Below are 16944 nucleotides of genomic sequence, written 5' to 3'. Positions count from 1 at the left end.
TCGCATCTTCATCCAACCATCATATACATTATTAATATTGAATTAACAATTATTAGTACTAACATATAAATTATGACCTAATATTTAGTTTTACTTAATAAAGCATATAATATAACATTTATTACGCGTAATGTACATTAATTTAAACGAATATTAAAAACTTTAGTCTTGTCTATCGAATTCATTTTGGGATTTCTTGACATCCCGCGCTTTTCTCCACTTGTGATTGGCTGCCCAATCAAGTTGTACAGCCTTTTGATTGGCTGGGTGATAGATTTAATGAAACAATGTGATTGGTTAACCGGAAGATTTGTAAAACGCTCTGATTGGTTAATTCCAAAATTGGTAAAACTGTACACCAAACTGCTTGCTTGAACATGTTTCATTTTAAAAGAGACTTTTGAAAGAGACGATATGGTACAAGAAGGGGCTAGTCATATTACTCTAAGTCGTTCTACGATCAAATGAGCTTTTGTTATACAGTTTTTAATTAGAAAAACATCAAAGAACTTTTATTTCTTTCATTCCACGTGGCCGTAGTTTTCCGCACGTGTAACCACGTAGATTTTCCCGCATTGTCACGTGACCAAAACAAACCGAAATATTAATTATTGAAGAGAAATTAGAGGAGGGTTTTGCGCCAATTTTCTGCGATTTTCCGGCTGCGAAATGCTATCTTTTACTGCCCGAGGTGTTCCGAAAACGCTATTAAAACACACCAGAAAGACTTATGAGCCTTTCGTGTATTTGCTTTATCGATTTTTCAGCGAAGAACCGTTCAAAAAACCTCGACTTTGGAGCGACCGTGGCCGACAGACTCTCTACTCGAATGACAACATTGGCGGTTGGCAAAATGATGATTCATGTCTGCTAAATCGTGTGGATTTGAACACTATTAAATACCAAAGCCTTAAAGGTTTCAAAGGTTTCAACGAAGATAGATTTCAAGTGACAGAACTCTCGGCAGACACTTTATTCCTGGGCGTTTTTGATGGTCATGGCGGTTCGTTTGTTGTCGATTTTGTGCGTAACAATCTGCATTTGTACGTAAAAAAATTCCTCGATCAAGGCCGGTGTTCTCTTACTACAGCATTGCGGAGAGGGTTTATAGATTGTGACGTGGCCTTGGCTAGGGAATTAGACAAAATCGGTACGTTAATACGTTTTGTTGTGAACGATTTTATAATTTATAAACATCCAGTAAATACGTGATATGTATTGTAACTAACCAAATATCACACTGTGATTCAGACAAGTGTTGTAAATATTTTAAATGCCAATTTTTTAAGCAAAACACTGACCTTTTTGTTGGTGGTATACTCAACGTCGTTTGAAATTCACAGAGATAAGCTATACAGCCTGTAAACTGATTTCATTTGATAGTTGGTTGTAGTTACAGTATATTCCCAGGAACTGCTGGTTTGAACTTAAAAGGTTTACACAACAATGCAACACTATTCTTTCTGTATAGATAACAAGGAACAGACAATCCGTTCTGGATCGACTGCCACTGTTGCTGTTTTAAAGAATGGTGAAGAATTGGTGGTAGCAAGCGTCGGTGATAGTCGCGCCATTTTATGTAGAGAGGGTGTAGCACACCTACTTACTAAGGATCACACACCATCATCAACTGATGAAAAGAACAGAGTGCTAGCCAATCGTGCTTCAGTTGAAACTGATGGTTTCATGACACCTCGTGTTAATGGTCGTTTATCAATGACAAGGTGCTTTGGAAATTTTGATCTTAAACCATTTGGTGTTATTGCTGTTCCTGAAATTCAAACGCTTACAATTAATCAGGACACTGACAGTTTCCTAGCGTTGATCACTGATGGAATTTCTGCTGTAATGAACACAGATCAGACAGTGAATATATTGAATGGTTCGTTAGAGCCTGAGGAGTCTGTCGAGATGCTAACGACATGTGCGGTGCAGTTTGGCTCAGAGGATGATGTCACTGTGATACTCCTGCCGTTCAGGTCATTTGGAATGAGGTCGTTTGAGGGCAATCAATATAATCATTCCTTGACAAGTTTTAGAAGTGGTTTAACAAAATATATGTAAATAATAAGATAATTGTATAAATTTTAAAGCTGGTTCAAACCAGTGTCAAGTTCGAAGTGTGTCAATTGTATTTTATATTTGTCCTTTATTCAGAGGTTTTAAATCAAATTGTGCAACAGTAAAATACTCAAATCAATAATTTTTCTCAAATTTTGCACAGCATTTTTTTGGAAATGACATGTACTGATGTGCAATAAACCAGCTGAAAAACTGAGCTAAAAAATAACACGTGATTAGGTCCAGTCGTCCGCGCATGGTTACTATCATGGATAATAAAAACACACATGGTTACACACATTATTATCCCTGATTATCCATGGTTACTATGAATTATGGAAGCGCAGCAAAGCTTAGCTTTCATGAATTCAAAGTGGGAAGTTGTTGAAAAAAACCTTTTTTGAATTACAGACAGGCATCTTAGATTAGTGTCTGGCTTTAATGCAGATGCGATAGGTTTTTCTGTGTTTTTTTTTATCCAATTTTGCATTTATCTCCCTTTCCAGTGCCTTCATAAATCATTTTTATACATTAATTTTTTGCATATATAATCGTCGTATTTTTGGGAACCAAGAAGAGTGTGGTCCCAAAAGAGTTCAACTTTTAAAGCTGCAAACGATTTCGAAAAGAATTTGTGCTGTGTTTCTCTACACAAAAAGCTTTGTATTCACAATATAGAAGAGCGAGGATGCTCATTATCTACCCATCAAAACAAAAAAAAACAATAAAGTGTGGAAAATGCCACCGTAATTATTTATAATCGCTTGAATAAATTTGCCGAATTTGAATGATTTTATTATGCGCTGAAAAATTTCAACAAGGTTAATTTAAAAATTATATATTCCGATTCGGTTGATCACCTGATGCAGATATAAGCTGCTGATTGGCTAATGGTGATATTTCTTTATTTTTGATTGGTTGATCGTTCCTTCAAATCAGCAGGTTTTGGCGCACTTTTGACGTTACGCAAGCATTTAGCATTCTTCGGTTACCTCTTTCGTTTCGCTGACACATCATTGTAGAAGACAAGAAATTACGAAATGGTAAGTAAATATAATCCATTGCATCCAACGTCTATTTGACTTCGAAACTCGACCATTTTACTAAATACTATTTAATTGATGTCTATTGAACATTATTTCATATATTTTGCTTCGTAGTCTTGTTAAAATTTCAATATTTTTGATGTTTTAGGCTGGAGGCAAGGCAGGAAAAGATTCCAAAACAAAGGCGAAAGCCGTATCAAGATCAGCTCGCGCCGGCTTACAAGTATGTAAACGTTTGCTTCTTCTGTGATCTATAATCGATTAAAGACTATTGCAATCCCTACCGTTAGTTAACAATGAAGATGGTTCAATATTTTTCTTGAATTTCTTCATAGTTCCCCGTCGGTCGTATTCACAGACATTTGAAGAATCGCACAACAAGTCATGGTCGAGTCGGGGCAACTGCAGCCGTTTATAGTGCAGCTATCTTGGAATATCTCACGGCAGAGGTAAAATCCCCTTTAAAAATCTTAAATTTCGGACATTTCATCGGCGTTGTAGAGTATTGTTTGGCTTGGTAGTATTGTTTTGTCAAATTTCGTGCGTCTCTATAAAAAGTGCTCTTTTAAACACGCTAGATGAAATTTCCTTAATGCGAAAGGCAGTTCGCATGAAATTTGGCAAAATTTGGTTGTGGAAACGATGAATTTATAGTCGTATTAAACCGGTAATGCAGTTTTGAAATTTTCCCGCCTGAAATTCCCTCCATTCTTTCACGGACACCAACAACATGGCTGCCGCGTTCTTCATTGAAAATAAATATTTTTATATGATAAATATCTGTTAGAATATACAAAGCAGCATCGAAAATGCCTTGTATTGAAGGAATTTTCAACTTGTACTTTAGTTATATGAACCTGTATTTGCAATTGGGCTGAACAGCTATGGTGGGTAATTGTGATGCAGAGCACATAGCATGTGCTAGTTCTTTGCCTATGCAATTGCTGGTGAAAATATAAAAAATTTGATGCTTGCCTGCATTGCCGAAAGAGCATTATCTTTGATCGGATAGCAAGGTTCATACGATGTGAAATTAAAATGAAATGTGGTTGTTCGTTGCACACATGCTGATTTTGGAAAGAAAATGATGGGTGGATTTGAAAGCTTGACAAAAACCATCCTTCGCTTAATTTGTGGTATTTTTGGACAGGTTCTTGAGTTGGCTGGAAATGCTTCGAAAGATCTCAAAGTGAAACGTATCACGCCCCGGCATTTGCAACTTGCAATCCGTGGTGACGAAGAACTTGACTCGCTTATCAAAGCTACTATCGCTGGTGGTGGTAAGTGTTGCATCTTTCTTTTTGCCAGTCCATTGGCATTGGCACAAAGTACATGGGATATTTCACTAGAAACTATAGACTAATCCAAGTGTACCATAAGTTTCAATCTTTTATCTACAAAGCATATTCCATTTGTCCAACACCATCATCTCAAACTAGTTTTCTCATGTGGTTGTTTCCCTTGTGCTAATAGTTAATTAACCTTGCAAGGTATTCTAGAGTTGTGCTGTCCACATTCTAGAAAGTTTCATTTATACTAAAGTAATGAACAATCAATGCACATTCTGCTCCAAAAAGATCTTCACAATCTTGAAATAGCAGGGGTTTTTTCCTAAATGCAACTAACATTGTTCCTGATAAACTTTGCTGCATGGATCTAAACTCCTAAATTTCCCTTCCAGGTGTCATTCCTCATATTCACAAGAGTTTGATTGGCAAGAAAGGAACAGCGAAACCACAGTAGTTAGAAACCCAAAACATAACATCCACATAAATATCTCGTTACCGTTCGCCCTCTACTCCAACATATGCACATGATGGACAAATGTATATTAGGTTCCATGTATATTTTGTGGTTCAAAGACAAGATTTGGGACACTTTAATTTGCGAACATTTGTTATTTAATACGTATGTGTAGTGTTTTAGGGGTGTGTTGTTTTTATCTAAACCTGTACAGCTTAATCAGTGTAATATCTTAGTATTAAAGTTTCTCAAAAAAACTACTTTGATTGTGTTTCCTGTATTTTCCAGATAGTGCTTGATTTGGATTTGTTGCGATTCTATGCCTTCCAGGTTAGACATAAACGAATTTTCAACAATATTTTAGGAGCCTAAAGTTGCTTGAATTCCTGAAGTGGTGACATTCTTGTATATAAAAGACAATGTTTAGTTTTTGTTCCTTAAAGGAAAATTGTGTTTGAATTTGTTCCGTAAAGGACAGTTGAGAATAATTTATTTTTCTAATAGAAAAACTGTTTTAATTGCCCTCTGAATATCTTTGCAAATTTTGAGGATTGCTAATTTGTTTTTGGTTTTCATATAACGATGAGTATAGAAACCTGTTTAAAAATTGTGATTCGATTGGCTGGAGTTAGTGGGTTAGAGCATACTCCCCCCCCCCTTGCAAGAGAAAATGGTTGGTTCTACGACTTGGAAGCCCATGACTAAAAAAGCTCCGCTAAAAAGGCAATATATGTTTTAATTAAACCCAGATGACTTCAGCACAGACTCTGTTATTTTGCTAACAAACAATCTTCGGAAAATCCGGATAAAAAAACGAAGGAAATGAAACGATTTATTAAAATAAAAAAGCTTTTTTTCGTGAAATCCAATATCTTTCTTTCACAAAGGAAAAAAATAACTTTTGATCATCTCGTAGACAACAAATCTTGTCAAATGGCGACCAATATTTGTTTAACTAAACTTACTTAAGTATTCACGTTGTCGATTTGATATTGGCAAGCCAATTTGGATTTAAATTATTCTCGTTCAGGACAGCTGAAAGACTGTTACCTGCGCTGTCAGACAATGAAATACCTTGATTATTACAATTGAAAAATTTCATTAAATTTCTTGCAGTTTGAAATGTTTGTCAATTGAAACGGACTCATCGGGAACAGGTCTAGTACATTGATTTGTAATTGAAAAGAGACTTGGATATCGAAGTTTATGATGGCATACGAGCACTCTGTAGTTTTTGAGTAATGATTTCAAATGATTGCCATCAGTCTTCACTTGTTTAGACATACCTGTAAACAAAGATACTCTAGCAGTTAAAAAAAATCAATAAGTGACAATTGCTGCCTTTTGCGAGCATGTTGATAATGAAGCCTTGGACGGGTTAAATTTTTATTTAATTTTTCCATACAAGAGTGTTTATTCGACTTCGGCAAATCGGGTTTAAGTTGACAATTGTTGTCATGGAGTGAGTGACCACCTGTCTATAGCTTGCGAGCAATGATGCATACATTTCAGTCTGTTCTGTACTTTACCTAATAATAGCTATATGCTATATAATCCAATATCAAAGCTAAATTTCTTGTTTGGAGTCGCACCGCGTTGTGTACGCTAAATTTTTGATATCATTTCGACAGAATCGATGTGTTTGCTGTTTCACTGAACGAGAAAATTGATCTGACTGGAACTACTTCGGTCGCTACAGCGTCTGTATATGCTAACGGTTCAATATTGAATCACAAAGCCTAATATAATAAACTTGTACGTAAGGAAGAATGCAGGTATCTTTGTAAAACAAACGCAAAATGGTCTTGGATTCGGATAATTGCAAAGACGAATTGGTCTCTAAAGACGAGCGGAAATGGCATTACTTTATCCTTACGAGCGTGACAATATTTTTTGGCGGACTTTTCTTCATCCTATGTGGAAAACTTCTTGTCAAACTTTGCGAGCGAAATCGTTCCAAAACAGCGACTGTTACTCCTCCAAATAGTGCGAAATCTAGAAAATCAGCGACCAAACGACCTCCGAGTAACAACGATGAGGACGAAGGCGGACTATATATTGCTATTAAGGAGGGCGCTGGATCGCTTATCAACGCCAAGACTTTGAAAGGCAAAGTCATGGTAAGAATGATGTTAATATATGCAATGTATCAATAAATATCCTTCTGTATTATAGCGATTTGCATGTACATACGGCCTAGTGCTAACCGAATGATTTTTGCCAGTGTGCTGCGACCAGTTACGTTTCGTTTACTTATAGAAGAGCTTATTCAGTTGTAGCTGTTTTTATTTCATTGTATCTCTAGTAACACATGTTAAAAGACCAAGCTGTATTCATTTATAATGCTTATATGTCTGCACAAATTATTCCTGTTAACAGTATATCTTTATTCAAAGCTTTGTTAGTATGTATAATTTATAAAGCTGTCTCTTAATGCGATTTCTTTAGCAAAAGTTATCACACATGTCCAAGAATGTATCACATCTAGTATCCCCTTAGTTTTAAGCAGTTCAAGAAAGTAGATATATTGATAAAGTAGTTTTGCATGTGTTTAGCATGCCGTGTTATATATGTTCGCAAGGTAATTACGAAAAGTTATCTGCTAATGATAACTTTTAAAAGCAATACAACACGACAGGAAATTGTTCTTAAGTTCTCACTACTAAACCTGGGTGAAACACGACAGTTAGGCATGTTGCAAGCGAACTGTGAAACGTCAAAATGTCGTGTTAAAAATAATCTTCATTAACTATTAGTTTAAATGTTTTTAGAAAGAGATAGAGCCGAAGACAATGAATTTTTAATGGTGTTAAACGTTACTATGGTGCATAACCAATCCTACCTGTCTGCCCCCATAACAACGTTCAACATCTCCAGGATATATATATGTTTTGTTTAACATCTGCGGTTGTTTCTATCTGCGGGTAGAAACAATAGTATAATTAAAGATTTGTCAACAAATATCCATATTAACAGAGTAGTGAGACCAAGACTATATCTAAATGTCTTCGAAAAGTCTTTCAATTTAATTGCAACAGCACTTCTCTGATCGGGGTATTAACTACGCTGTGTTTTTATCAAAAACTCCAGCCATTTTCAATTCCTTTCATCCATTCCTATTGCATGCATGTTGCAGATCAGGTTTGACCCCCCCTGCCCCTTTTGATGTATTTTGGAGGGTCGGCACGTAAGCTTCTCCGCCCTTGGAAAGCTGGTTTTGCTATAAAATAGAGAGGGGGGATCCGAACGTGAACTTGCTAATGAAAATGTTAATTGTGAATTGGTCGCCATCATAGGACTGGCACTTTTTCTACAGTTCGTTCAAACTAAAAGTATGCCAACAAATGTCCCAGATGCAGGGGAAACGGAAAAGCCTCACCATAAATTGTGTTGAACTTCGAATGAGCCGTTGGACAGTTAGACTGGCTGAGTTCCCATAGAACAAGCTGCTTACAATATTTTATTTCTTTTCCTTTCAGGCAATCTTATCGTTTCTGTTTAGTATGACATACATCGCTTTATATTATGTCGAGTCGCAATAGTAAGTGAGTCTTAAAGTCTTGTTTAGTGACGTGTGTCTGTCATTTTTCAGTTCAACTGGTTGCTCCAATTCACTTGTGGAAACACTGCACGGATGAGAGATGATCCTTACTGGACCTCTAGGAAGAACAGTTTAGAACTGATAGAGATATCCAGTATAAATAAAGTTAGTTTAGTTTAGGTTTCCTCCTGTAGTAACACTGGATTAATAAGAAATGATCCTTACTGGACCTCTAGGAAGAACAGTTTAGAACTGATAGAGCTATCCAGTATAAATAAAGTTAGTTTAGTTTAGGTTTCCTCCTGTAGTAACACTGGATCAATAAGAGATGATCCTTACTAGACCTCTAAGAAGAGTAGGCTATAGATGCGTTGCAGATTTCAAGTTTCTTCTCAACTCTTTTCACCTTGATTTATAGTCCAGTTGAACACTGCTTGAAGTTGGGAGACCAAAAACTGTGGATTTTTGAAATTGCACTCAACACATTTTTCATATTTCATTTTATAGTCAGGGTGAGTCCAGTAGTTATAATTGCTTTCTTATACAGTGATGTGAGAAAGGTTTATATAATATATTTTATACTCTTTATCAACTTATCAAATATTCCTCTCCATTTAGTTTTTGGCCGCAAATGACAAGCTTTTATTTTGGTTTGAGTTGACGTCAATTATCGACTTTTTCACCGTACCTCAAGTTTTCGTATCAATCGTCGTTGAACAGACTTGGCTTGGTAAGTTCACCCGGAATATATCTCTTTGTGTCTGAACTACCCGAGAAAGATATCTCAAACGTGGTGGTCCAGTGTAGGTAGTATTCTACAATAAGCTGTCGGGGTTTGTGTCTGAACTACCTGAAAAAGATATCTCAAACGTGGTGGTCTAGTGTAGGTAGTATTCTACGATAAGCTGTCATGGTTTGTGTCTGAACTACCTGAGAAAGATATCTCAAACGTGGTGGTCCAGTGTAGGTAGTATTCTACAATAAGCTGTCGTGGCTTGTGTCTGAACTACCTTAGATATCTCAAAGGTGGTGGTCCACTGGATGTCATCCAACTTTGATGAGAAACAAACTAATGTTCTTGTCTATTTTACAAATTAGGTATGAGGTTCCTGAGGGCTCTTCAGCTTTTAAGACTTTCGGAAGTTTTACAAATTCTGGGAATTTTACACAGCGCGTAAGTCGATAAATTCTGTACACCTTTGGATGTTTTGTATTTAGTTTTCATATCGGCAAATCTCATTCAATGTTTCGGGGAAATTTCTTTAGCGGAAGTATTGAAATGGCAAGTGTTATTGGAAATTTTGTTGGCCTCTGGGTAACCTCAGCTGGAATGGTCCATATGGTAAGTATAATGTTATTGAACACCTAATAATTTTACTGAAAGTTTGTATAATGGCTAAAAGTGTTTTACTCCATTTAGCTCGAGAATACAGGTGATCCATTCGGAGATCATGAGTACGAAGGACAACATTTAAATCCATTTGATTGCTTATATTTTCTCTTGGTAAGTAAGGTAGCTTCATTTCGTTATATCCCTTCTTTAAACTAACCATGATAATTATGTCCTAGGTAACCATGTCGACCGTTGGTTATGGCGATATTTACTGCCATACTTATCTCGGAAAAATTTTTATCTGCATATTCATTTGTGTTGGTCTTGTCATGTTTACCTCCGCGATTCCAGTTATCGGGGCGTTCCTCGCGTCGCAATCAAAATACAACAGTTCTTTCAAAACTACTGAAGGTGTAAAGTAAGTGTCCACAAATTATCATCTCTTATTGATCCAGTGAAACCTAAACTAAACTAACTTTATTTATACTGGATAGCTCTATCAGTCCTGAACTGTTCTTTCTAGAGGTTCAGTAAGGATCATCTCTTATTGATCCAGTGTTACTATACAGGAGGAAACCTAAACTAAACTAACTTTATTTACACTGGACAGCTCTATCAGTTCTAAACTGTTTTTCCTAGAGGTCCAGTAAGGATCATCTCTTATTGATCCAGTGTTGCTACAGGAGGAAACCTAAACTAAACTAACTTTATTTATACTGGATAGCTCTATCAGTTCTAAACTGTTCTTCCTAAAGGTCCAGTAAGGATCATCTCTTATTGATCTAGTTTTCCAAAACTTCTCGTTTTTTAGCCATGTTGTTGTCTGCGGACATATAACTAAAGATACTGTTGAAACCTTTCTACGTGAATTTTTACATCCTGATCGAGATGACGTTAATGAACATGTTGTCTTTCTTTATCCGTAAGTACGGTGTTAATAAAACACTTGTGTCTGAACTACCTGAGAAAGATATTTGAAAGTGGTTGTCCAGTGTAGGTAGTATTCTACAATAAGCTGTCGTGGTTTGTGTCTGAACTGCCTGACTGAAAAGACATCTCAGTATCCCTAATGGCCACCGTTGTCACTGATAACTCATAAGTGATTTAAAATACTTCTCGCTACTTTTTACAGCTCGTTTCCCTCAAGCGAGCTAGAAGCTGTCCTGAAGCGTAACGAAGTGAATGTATCGTATTTCAAAGGAACTGTTCTGGATGGTGGAGATTGTGAGAGAGTTCAGGTAAAATAAATTAAACTGTCCCTAAGTGTTCATTGGAAAATATATGTTATAAGTTTAGATATATCATGCTTTTGAACGACTTATATTTTTCTTTGACATAAGGCGTAAATATCAAGCTAGTGTATTTTTTCGTGTTGAGTGTTTATAATCATGATATTTCTTTCCCTTATTCTAGATGAGGGAAGCAACAGCTGTCTTGATTTTGGCGAACCGCCATTGCTCAAATCCTGATGCGGAAGACGCCGCAAATATAATGAGGTACTTAAAGTCATCTAAATCAGCCTTTAAAATCTTAGGAATACAGGAATATACAATAAACAAGTCCGTATATGATAACGAATATCTCGATAATATTTACTTCTGATTTAGGGTTATTTCAATAAAGAATTTCTCATCAAAAATACGAGTCGTTATTCAGCTCCTACAGTATCACAATAAGGTATAAACTTTGGAGTTTGGCTGTCTTTGCAACATGGAAGCATATTGATTCTAATGACGACGAATTGCGACGTTTTTTGGCCGCACAATCTAAGGTGTTTTTTTCTTTAAGATGCATTTGTTCAACATTCGCTCTTGGGACATGGACAATGGTGATGATATGGTGTGCGTTAGTGAGGTAATGCAAATTATACAACAAACTGATTTTATACGCCATTTTCTCGAACATTATTCAACAGAACTTTGATATCCTTTTTATTTTTTTAGCTCAAACTTGGATTCATAGCGCAGAGCTGTCTTTCACAAGGTTTTTCTACGCTCTTAGCGAACATTTTCGCCATGAGAAGCGAGGTAAACACTAAGAAATCCATACCATTGATTAGAGTTTGGTGGTAGAGTCAAACTGAAAGCACGCTTTTCACCCAACAAATCATTTCATTCATAGCCTTCAGAAGACGAGCAGGTTGTGACATGGAAGGGAAACTATCTTCTTGGTGCCTCGAAGGAAATGTATACAGAGACACTATCGCCAGCTTTTGTTGGTATGGACTTCCACGAGTTCGTTCTGTAAGTACGCAGATGATGCTGGAAATGAAACCACGACCGTGCAACAATTCTGAAACGTTTTCTTTCTCTTTCCTCACAGATTTTGCTTTGAGAAGCTTGGTCTCACCTTACTTGCGATTCAGTTAAGAGCAAAAGATGGAACCCTACGGTAAAAATAAACAGATTTCCCCATTTCTGTCGCGGCAGATCTCAACTTAATGCTTCATCTATAACTTACGTATCCCACTCACTTTCTTTTGGTACCCCTTTCTGTAGTTACGTTCTCAATCCGTGCGATGAGAACGCAAGAGTTGTTCAAGGCAGTAAGGGCTGTTTCATAGCGGACTCAGCCATTGAAGTAAAAAGGTAAATGGTGTGATATGTGATACGTACTTCTCAACCTTTTTAACCAGTAAATTGAATAGTGTTTGATGTTTAAAATATATTTTCTTCCAGGGTGTTTTTGTATTGTAATAATTGTCACAAAAACGTCAACTCTCCTGAACAAATCGAAGAATGCAAATGCTCGGGTAATAGCATCATTTTGATGCCATATTTCTAAGTATTCTTACATTGTCGTTGAAGGAGAAAACAATCCCTTTGGTTTTTACACCAAAGAATCTCCTCACGGAGTAAGATGTATTTTTGTTATTTCCTTCAGACAAAGGCAGTTGCAAGACCGTCGTTCCTCCAGCTATTGTCAACAGTAAGTAATCAAATTCGTTTTATGTAACTTTGGAACCTCACTAGGCTACTTTGTGGGATGGATTCTGTGCCATATGCCACAGACACTCATCGCTGTATACAAGTTCCTGTGGGGTTGTTTCACCGTTTTTTTTGCAGCAATGCAGATTAACTTTACAACTTGAACCATTTTGATATTTTCAGTGGACGAGAACGACACGTGTATTGAGTTATACACGCCAAATAAAAAGAAACCAACGATGAAAAAAGCTGCGTCGAAGTAAGTTCAATTTCTGACAAGTATCAGGTATGAATGGACTAAGACTAAATAATGAATTAAACTTTTTGCAGACTTCAAGATCTAATGGGAAATGGAAAGCTTAGCATGTTTGATTCAACTGGGACTTACTACTGGTGTGAAAAGGTCGATTTTGAGACAGCCACTGTGGTACGTGCAAACATTTAACCAACTATAGTGATTCTTCCTTGCTTGGAAGTTGGAATCCAAAAGATAAATAATACCATTCACGTGTTAATCTCGTGTTAGCCACGTGGCAGTCACAGTTACCTAATGATTTGTACATATCGTTTCAGGATCGCACTAAAGCGGAACAGATTGTATTCAACAATCATATAGTTGTTTGCGTATTTGCTGAAAGTGATGGCCCGCTTATAGGGCTTCGGACATTCTGCATCCCGTTGCGGGCAAGTAACCTGCAACCAGGCGAGCTCAAGAAAATCGTATTTGTTGGCGACGGCGTTTATCTGAGAAGGGAGTGGGAACAACTGTGTAACTTCCCTGAAATTAATATTTTGCCGGTACGTAAATAGACTGATCCAGTGTAGGTAGTATTATACCGGCATAAATTGTCGTGGTTTGTGTCTGAACTACCTGAGAAAGATATCTCAAACGTGGTGGTCCAGTGTATGTATAGTATTCTACAACAAGCTGTCGTGGTTTGTGTCTGAACTGCCTGAGAAAGATATCTCAAACGTGGTGGTCCAGTGTATGTAGTATTCTACAATAAGCTGTCGTGGTTTGTGTCTGAACTGCCTGAGAAAGATATCTCAAACGTGGTGGTTCAGTGTAGGTAGTATTCTACAATAGGCTGTCGTGGTTTGTGTCTGAACTACCTGAGAAAGATCTCAGGGGGACGGGAATCACCCAAAATCTGACTTAGACCATTTTTCATCCCAGGGTTCGCCATTCAACCGAGCAGACCTCAATGCTGTGAACGCTAATTTAGCTGCCATGGTCGTCGTGCTCTCCCCAATAGTTCGAGCTGCAGATTCAGCAAATGACGATCAGGCATTGGCTGATAAGGAGCCAATCATGGCCAGTCTCAATTTAAAAGCTATGCCGTTTGATGACGTTGCCACAGTGTTACAGAGAGAAATGGTCGCTCATTTGACAACGGATGACGACAGTACTACACCAGTTTCCCAACCGAACAGAATTCTCTCTGTGTCGAAACTAGAGGAGATCAGTGCTGTTCTACCGATGATAACCGAACTCGGTAAATGAGAGTTATTCTTCAGAACCTCCTAATTTTCTTCAGATTTTCCTAATGTTCTTCAGAACAAACCTTCACCCATTCCTCTCTTCTTTAATGGGTGCGATATCGCTTACCAAACGACCAAGTATTAGCTATCTGATCTATTAAAAGGAAGTGGGAGAAGAAAACACTCCCAGATTGACACCGTTCTTTAGCCTATCAAACATTTTATCCCTGGCTTTTTACTCGTCTTCTTTTCCACTGTATTTTTCATTATATTTTGCTGTTTTCTTTTGCAGTATTTGACAACAACGTTCAGTATCTAGATGATGAAGATGAGGATGAAGACGGAATTGGTTTTTATGAAACACAGCCTTTTGCTTGTGGTCATGCTTTCACTGTCTCTGTTCTTGACTCGTTAATGACAGCCGTAAGTTACGAAAAGAGAAACACACCGTACATAGAGATTATTTAATACTACTGAAGGATCATCTCCTGTGGATCTAGTGTATAACTACTGGATGAAAACCTAATCCAGATTATCTAGTTTGGGTTTTCTCTAGTACTAAAGGATCATCTCTTATGGATCCAATGTAACTACTGGATGAAAACCTAATCTAGATCATCTAGTTTGGGTTTTCTCTAGTACTAAAGGATCATTTCTTGTGGATCAAGTGTATAACTACTGGACGAAAACCTAATCTAGATTATCTAGTTTGAGTTTTCTCTAGCACTAAAAGATCATCTCTTATGGATCCAATGTAACTACTGGATGAAAACCGAATCTACATTATCTAGTTTAGGTTCTTCTCCAGTAGTTAAACTGGATCCATAAGAAATGATCCTTTATAGTACTAGCTAATCTTTATGGAATTAGCTGGTGTGTCTTTCTGTATAACTGATGTTTCTTTTGAGTGGTCCAGTAAGTTCACCGCTATTATATTTTCTTCCATCATATTAGACCTACTTCAACTCGGACGTATTAAACCTGGTGCGAGCTTTGGTCACTGGAGGTGTCAGCGCTGAACTGGAGGCTCAATTCGCTGAAGGCCGTGAAATCCGTGGAGTAGCGGAAACTCCAGACATCGCTTTATATAGACAGAGAGCGAAACTTGTACAAGTCCCAATTTATGAAGGACCTTTTAAACAATTTGGGGTACTTGTCTAAATTTACTTTTTTACTAAACATACTGTCTTCCTCCTAGTCTCATACTGGATAGTTCTATCAGTTCTAAACTGTTCTTCCTAGAGGTCAAGTAATGTTCATCTCTTATTGATCCAGTGTTACTACAGGAGGAAACCTAAACTAAACTAACTTTATCTATACTGGATAGCTCTATCAGTTCTAAACTGTTCCTCCTAGAGGTCAAGGAAGAATCATCTCTTATTGATACAGTGTTACTACAAAAGGAAACCTAAACTAACTTTATTTATACTGTCTGCTCTATCAGTTCTAATCATCTGTTATTGATCCAGTGTTAGGGAGAAAACGTAAACAAATTAGCTCTATTCATATAAGGTTCACTTCATAAGACTTTGCCCCGCTAAGATTTTCCCTCCTAATTTCAGGATGGTCGATCATTCGGTCAGCTTTTTACTCATGCTATTAAAGAGTTCCACATGGTGTGTATTGGAGTCTATCGTTTGATTGGCGGCGCATCTTCACGACGCTACGTCATTACATCACCAGAGGCTGAATTTACTCTGAACCAAACCGACCTTATATTTGGATTGGCCCAGAGCGACTTCGAAGTCTTACCAGAACAATAAGACAGCCTAGGGAGTGAAAACATCAGCAATCTCTTTTTTGTGAAGTTCTCGAATCTTGCTTACTCGATATGATACTCCTAGGATTCTGGACTAACGGTCTGTCGTATGTACACGAAGTTGTTTCAAATGCTCTATCAAATCTGCCCACAGCTTTTGTTGTAGATAATTACGCCCATCCAATCACCAAACATCCACAATTCACCAAACATTCACAAGTCGCCAAACATTCACAAGTCACCAGGCACCAGGAAAAGAATCACCGCTAAATTTATTGCAGAGTGCATTGCTGCACAAGTAATTCTTTGTTTTTCTTTGACGAGACGAACTAAATGTTGAGAAGTTTAGGCATGTATCGCACACACCAAGGGAATGTCGCTAAATGCACCGATATGAAGCGAATAAAGAATTCGGAATAATTCCTAGATCATCTGGTCAAACTAGTATAAATTATGATCTGACTAAAAATTATATTATCGTAAAGATTTGTACATATTAATTATTGTGTAATATTAATGTCTGTTTCTACTTATATGTATATATTGTAATTTTTCAAAATTTGAATATTTTACACTTTTCGTACCGTAATTGACGCGCACTGTGAAATTAATGTCTTTGGGTATTTTGGCCTCTTACTGAGGCACTTTCATGTCAGCACGTGATTGACACGTGTGCATAAAAAAGTGCAATGTCACAAAGTTCTTGGTACGAGTAAGCTGAATATCATTGGACTGTAAAAACCCCAAAGCCCAAAGGAAGTGTATTTTGACGAATTTCTTTTGAAGAACAATTTAGTTCGTGCTAATTTTTGTTGGAGTTAGTCTATATATTACCCAAAAAATTATCCTCGTTCCCAGAGTTTTACACAAGCACACGGCCGTATGTTGCTGGAATTGTCCCCCCCTGCTCGAGGTAGTCGAAATTCAAAATGGCGGATTTGAGTCAGAAAAAGGCTGATGTTTTTGAAGTAGAAAAAGGCATTCCAAAATGGGCCTCGGGTTCAAACTTGCGTCATGTTGAAAAGGAGGTTTTAATCCCTAAGATCATGAGA

The 16944-nt window shown here is 37.2% G+C and overlaps 3 protein-coding genes across 3 annotated transcripts; all 3 read left to right on the top strand.

Moving 5' to 3' along the window:
- Positions 1–626: 626 nt before the first annotated feature.
- LOC114527568 (protein phosphatase 1K, mitochondrial-like) lies at positions 627–2093 on the top strand. The gene is made up of 2 exons (XM_028549261.1): positions 627–1150; positions 1472–2093. The coding sequence occupies exons 1-2, from the start codon at positions 670–672 to the stop codon at positions 2062–2064; spliced, it is 1074 nt and encodes a 357-aa protein (XP_028405062.1). The 5' UTR covers positions 627–669; the 3' UTR covers positions 2065–2093.
- A 929-nt stretch (positions 2094–3022) lies between these two features.
- LOC114527574 (histone H2A.V) lies at positions 3023–5107 on the top strand. The gene is made up of 5 exons (XM_028549266.1): positions 3023–3104; positions 3256–3330; positions 3443–3556; positions 4258–4387; positions 4789–5107. Exons 1-5 carry the CDS (start codon positions 3102–3104, stop codon positions 4848–4850), a joined length of 384 nt encoding a protein of 127 aa, XP_028405067.1. The 5' UTR covers positions 3023–3101; the 3' UTR covers positions 4851–5107.
- An 848-nt stretch (positions 5108–5955) lies between these two features.
- LOC114527553 (calcium-activated potassium channel slowpoke-like) lies at positions 5956–16481 on the top strand. Its single transcript, XM_028549246.1, has 27 exons — positions 5956–6007; positions 6482–6970; positions 8330–8391; positions 8810–8903; positions 9010–9121; positions 9490–9565; positions 9658–9733; positions 9812–9895; positions 9961–10142; positions 10536–10646; positions 10857–10962; positions 11138–11220; positions 11332–11401; positions 11513–11578; positions 11668–11751; positions 11846–11967; positions 12047–12115; positions 12223–12312; positions 12403–12476; positions 12608–12652; positions 12835–12910; positions 12982–13078; positions 13225–13449; positions 13829–14147; positions 14426–14556; positions 15088–15282; positions 15696–16481. The coding sequence occupies exons 2-27, from the start codon at positions 6650–6652 to the stop codon at positions 15894–15896; spliced, it is 3171 nt and encodes a 1056-aa protein (XP_028405047.1). The 5' UTR covers positions 5956–6007; positions 6482–6649; the 3' UTR covers positions 15897–16481.
- The last annotated feature ends 463 nt before the right edge of the window (positions 16482–16944 follow it).

The sequence above is a fragment of the Dendronephthya gigantea genome, unplaced genomic scaffold, assembly GCF_004324835.1.
Source record: "Dendronephthya gigantea isolate DGI-Jeju-01 unplaced genomic scaffold, DenGig_1.0 000045F, whole genome shotgun sequence".
Classification (NCBI taxonomy): domain Eukaryota; kingdom Metazoa; phylum Cnidaria; class Anthozoa; order Malacalcyonacea; family Nephtheidae; genus Dendronephthya; species Dendronephthya gigantea.
The sequence above is the reverse complement of the archived record's forward strand: the minus strand, read 5'-3'. Positions and strand labels throughout refer to the sequence as shown.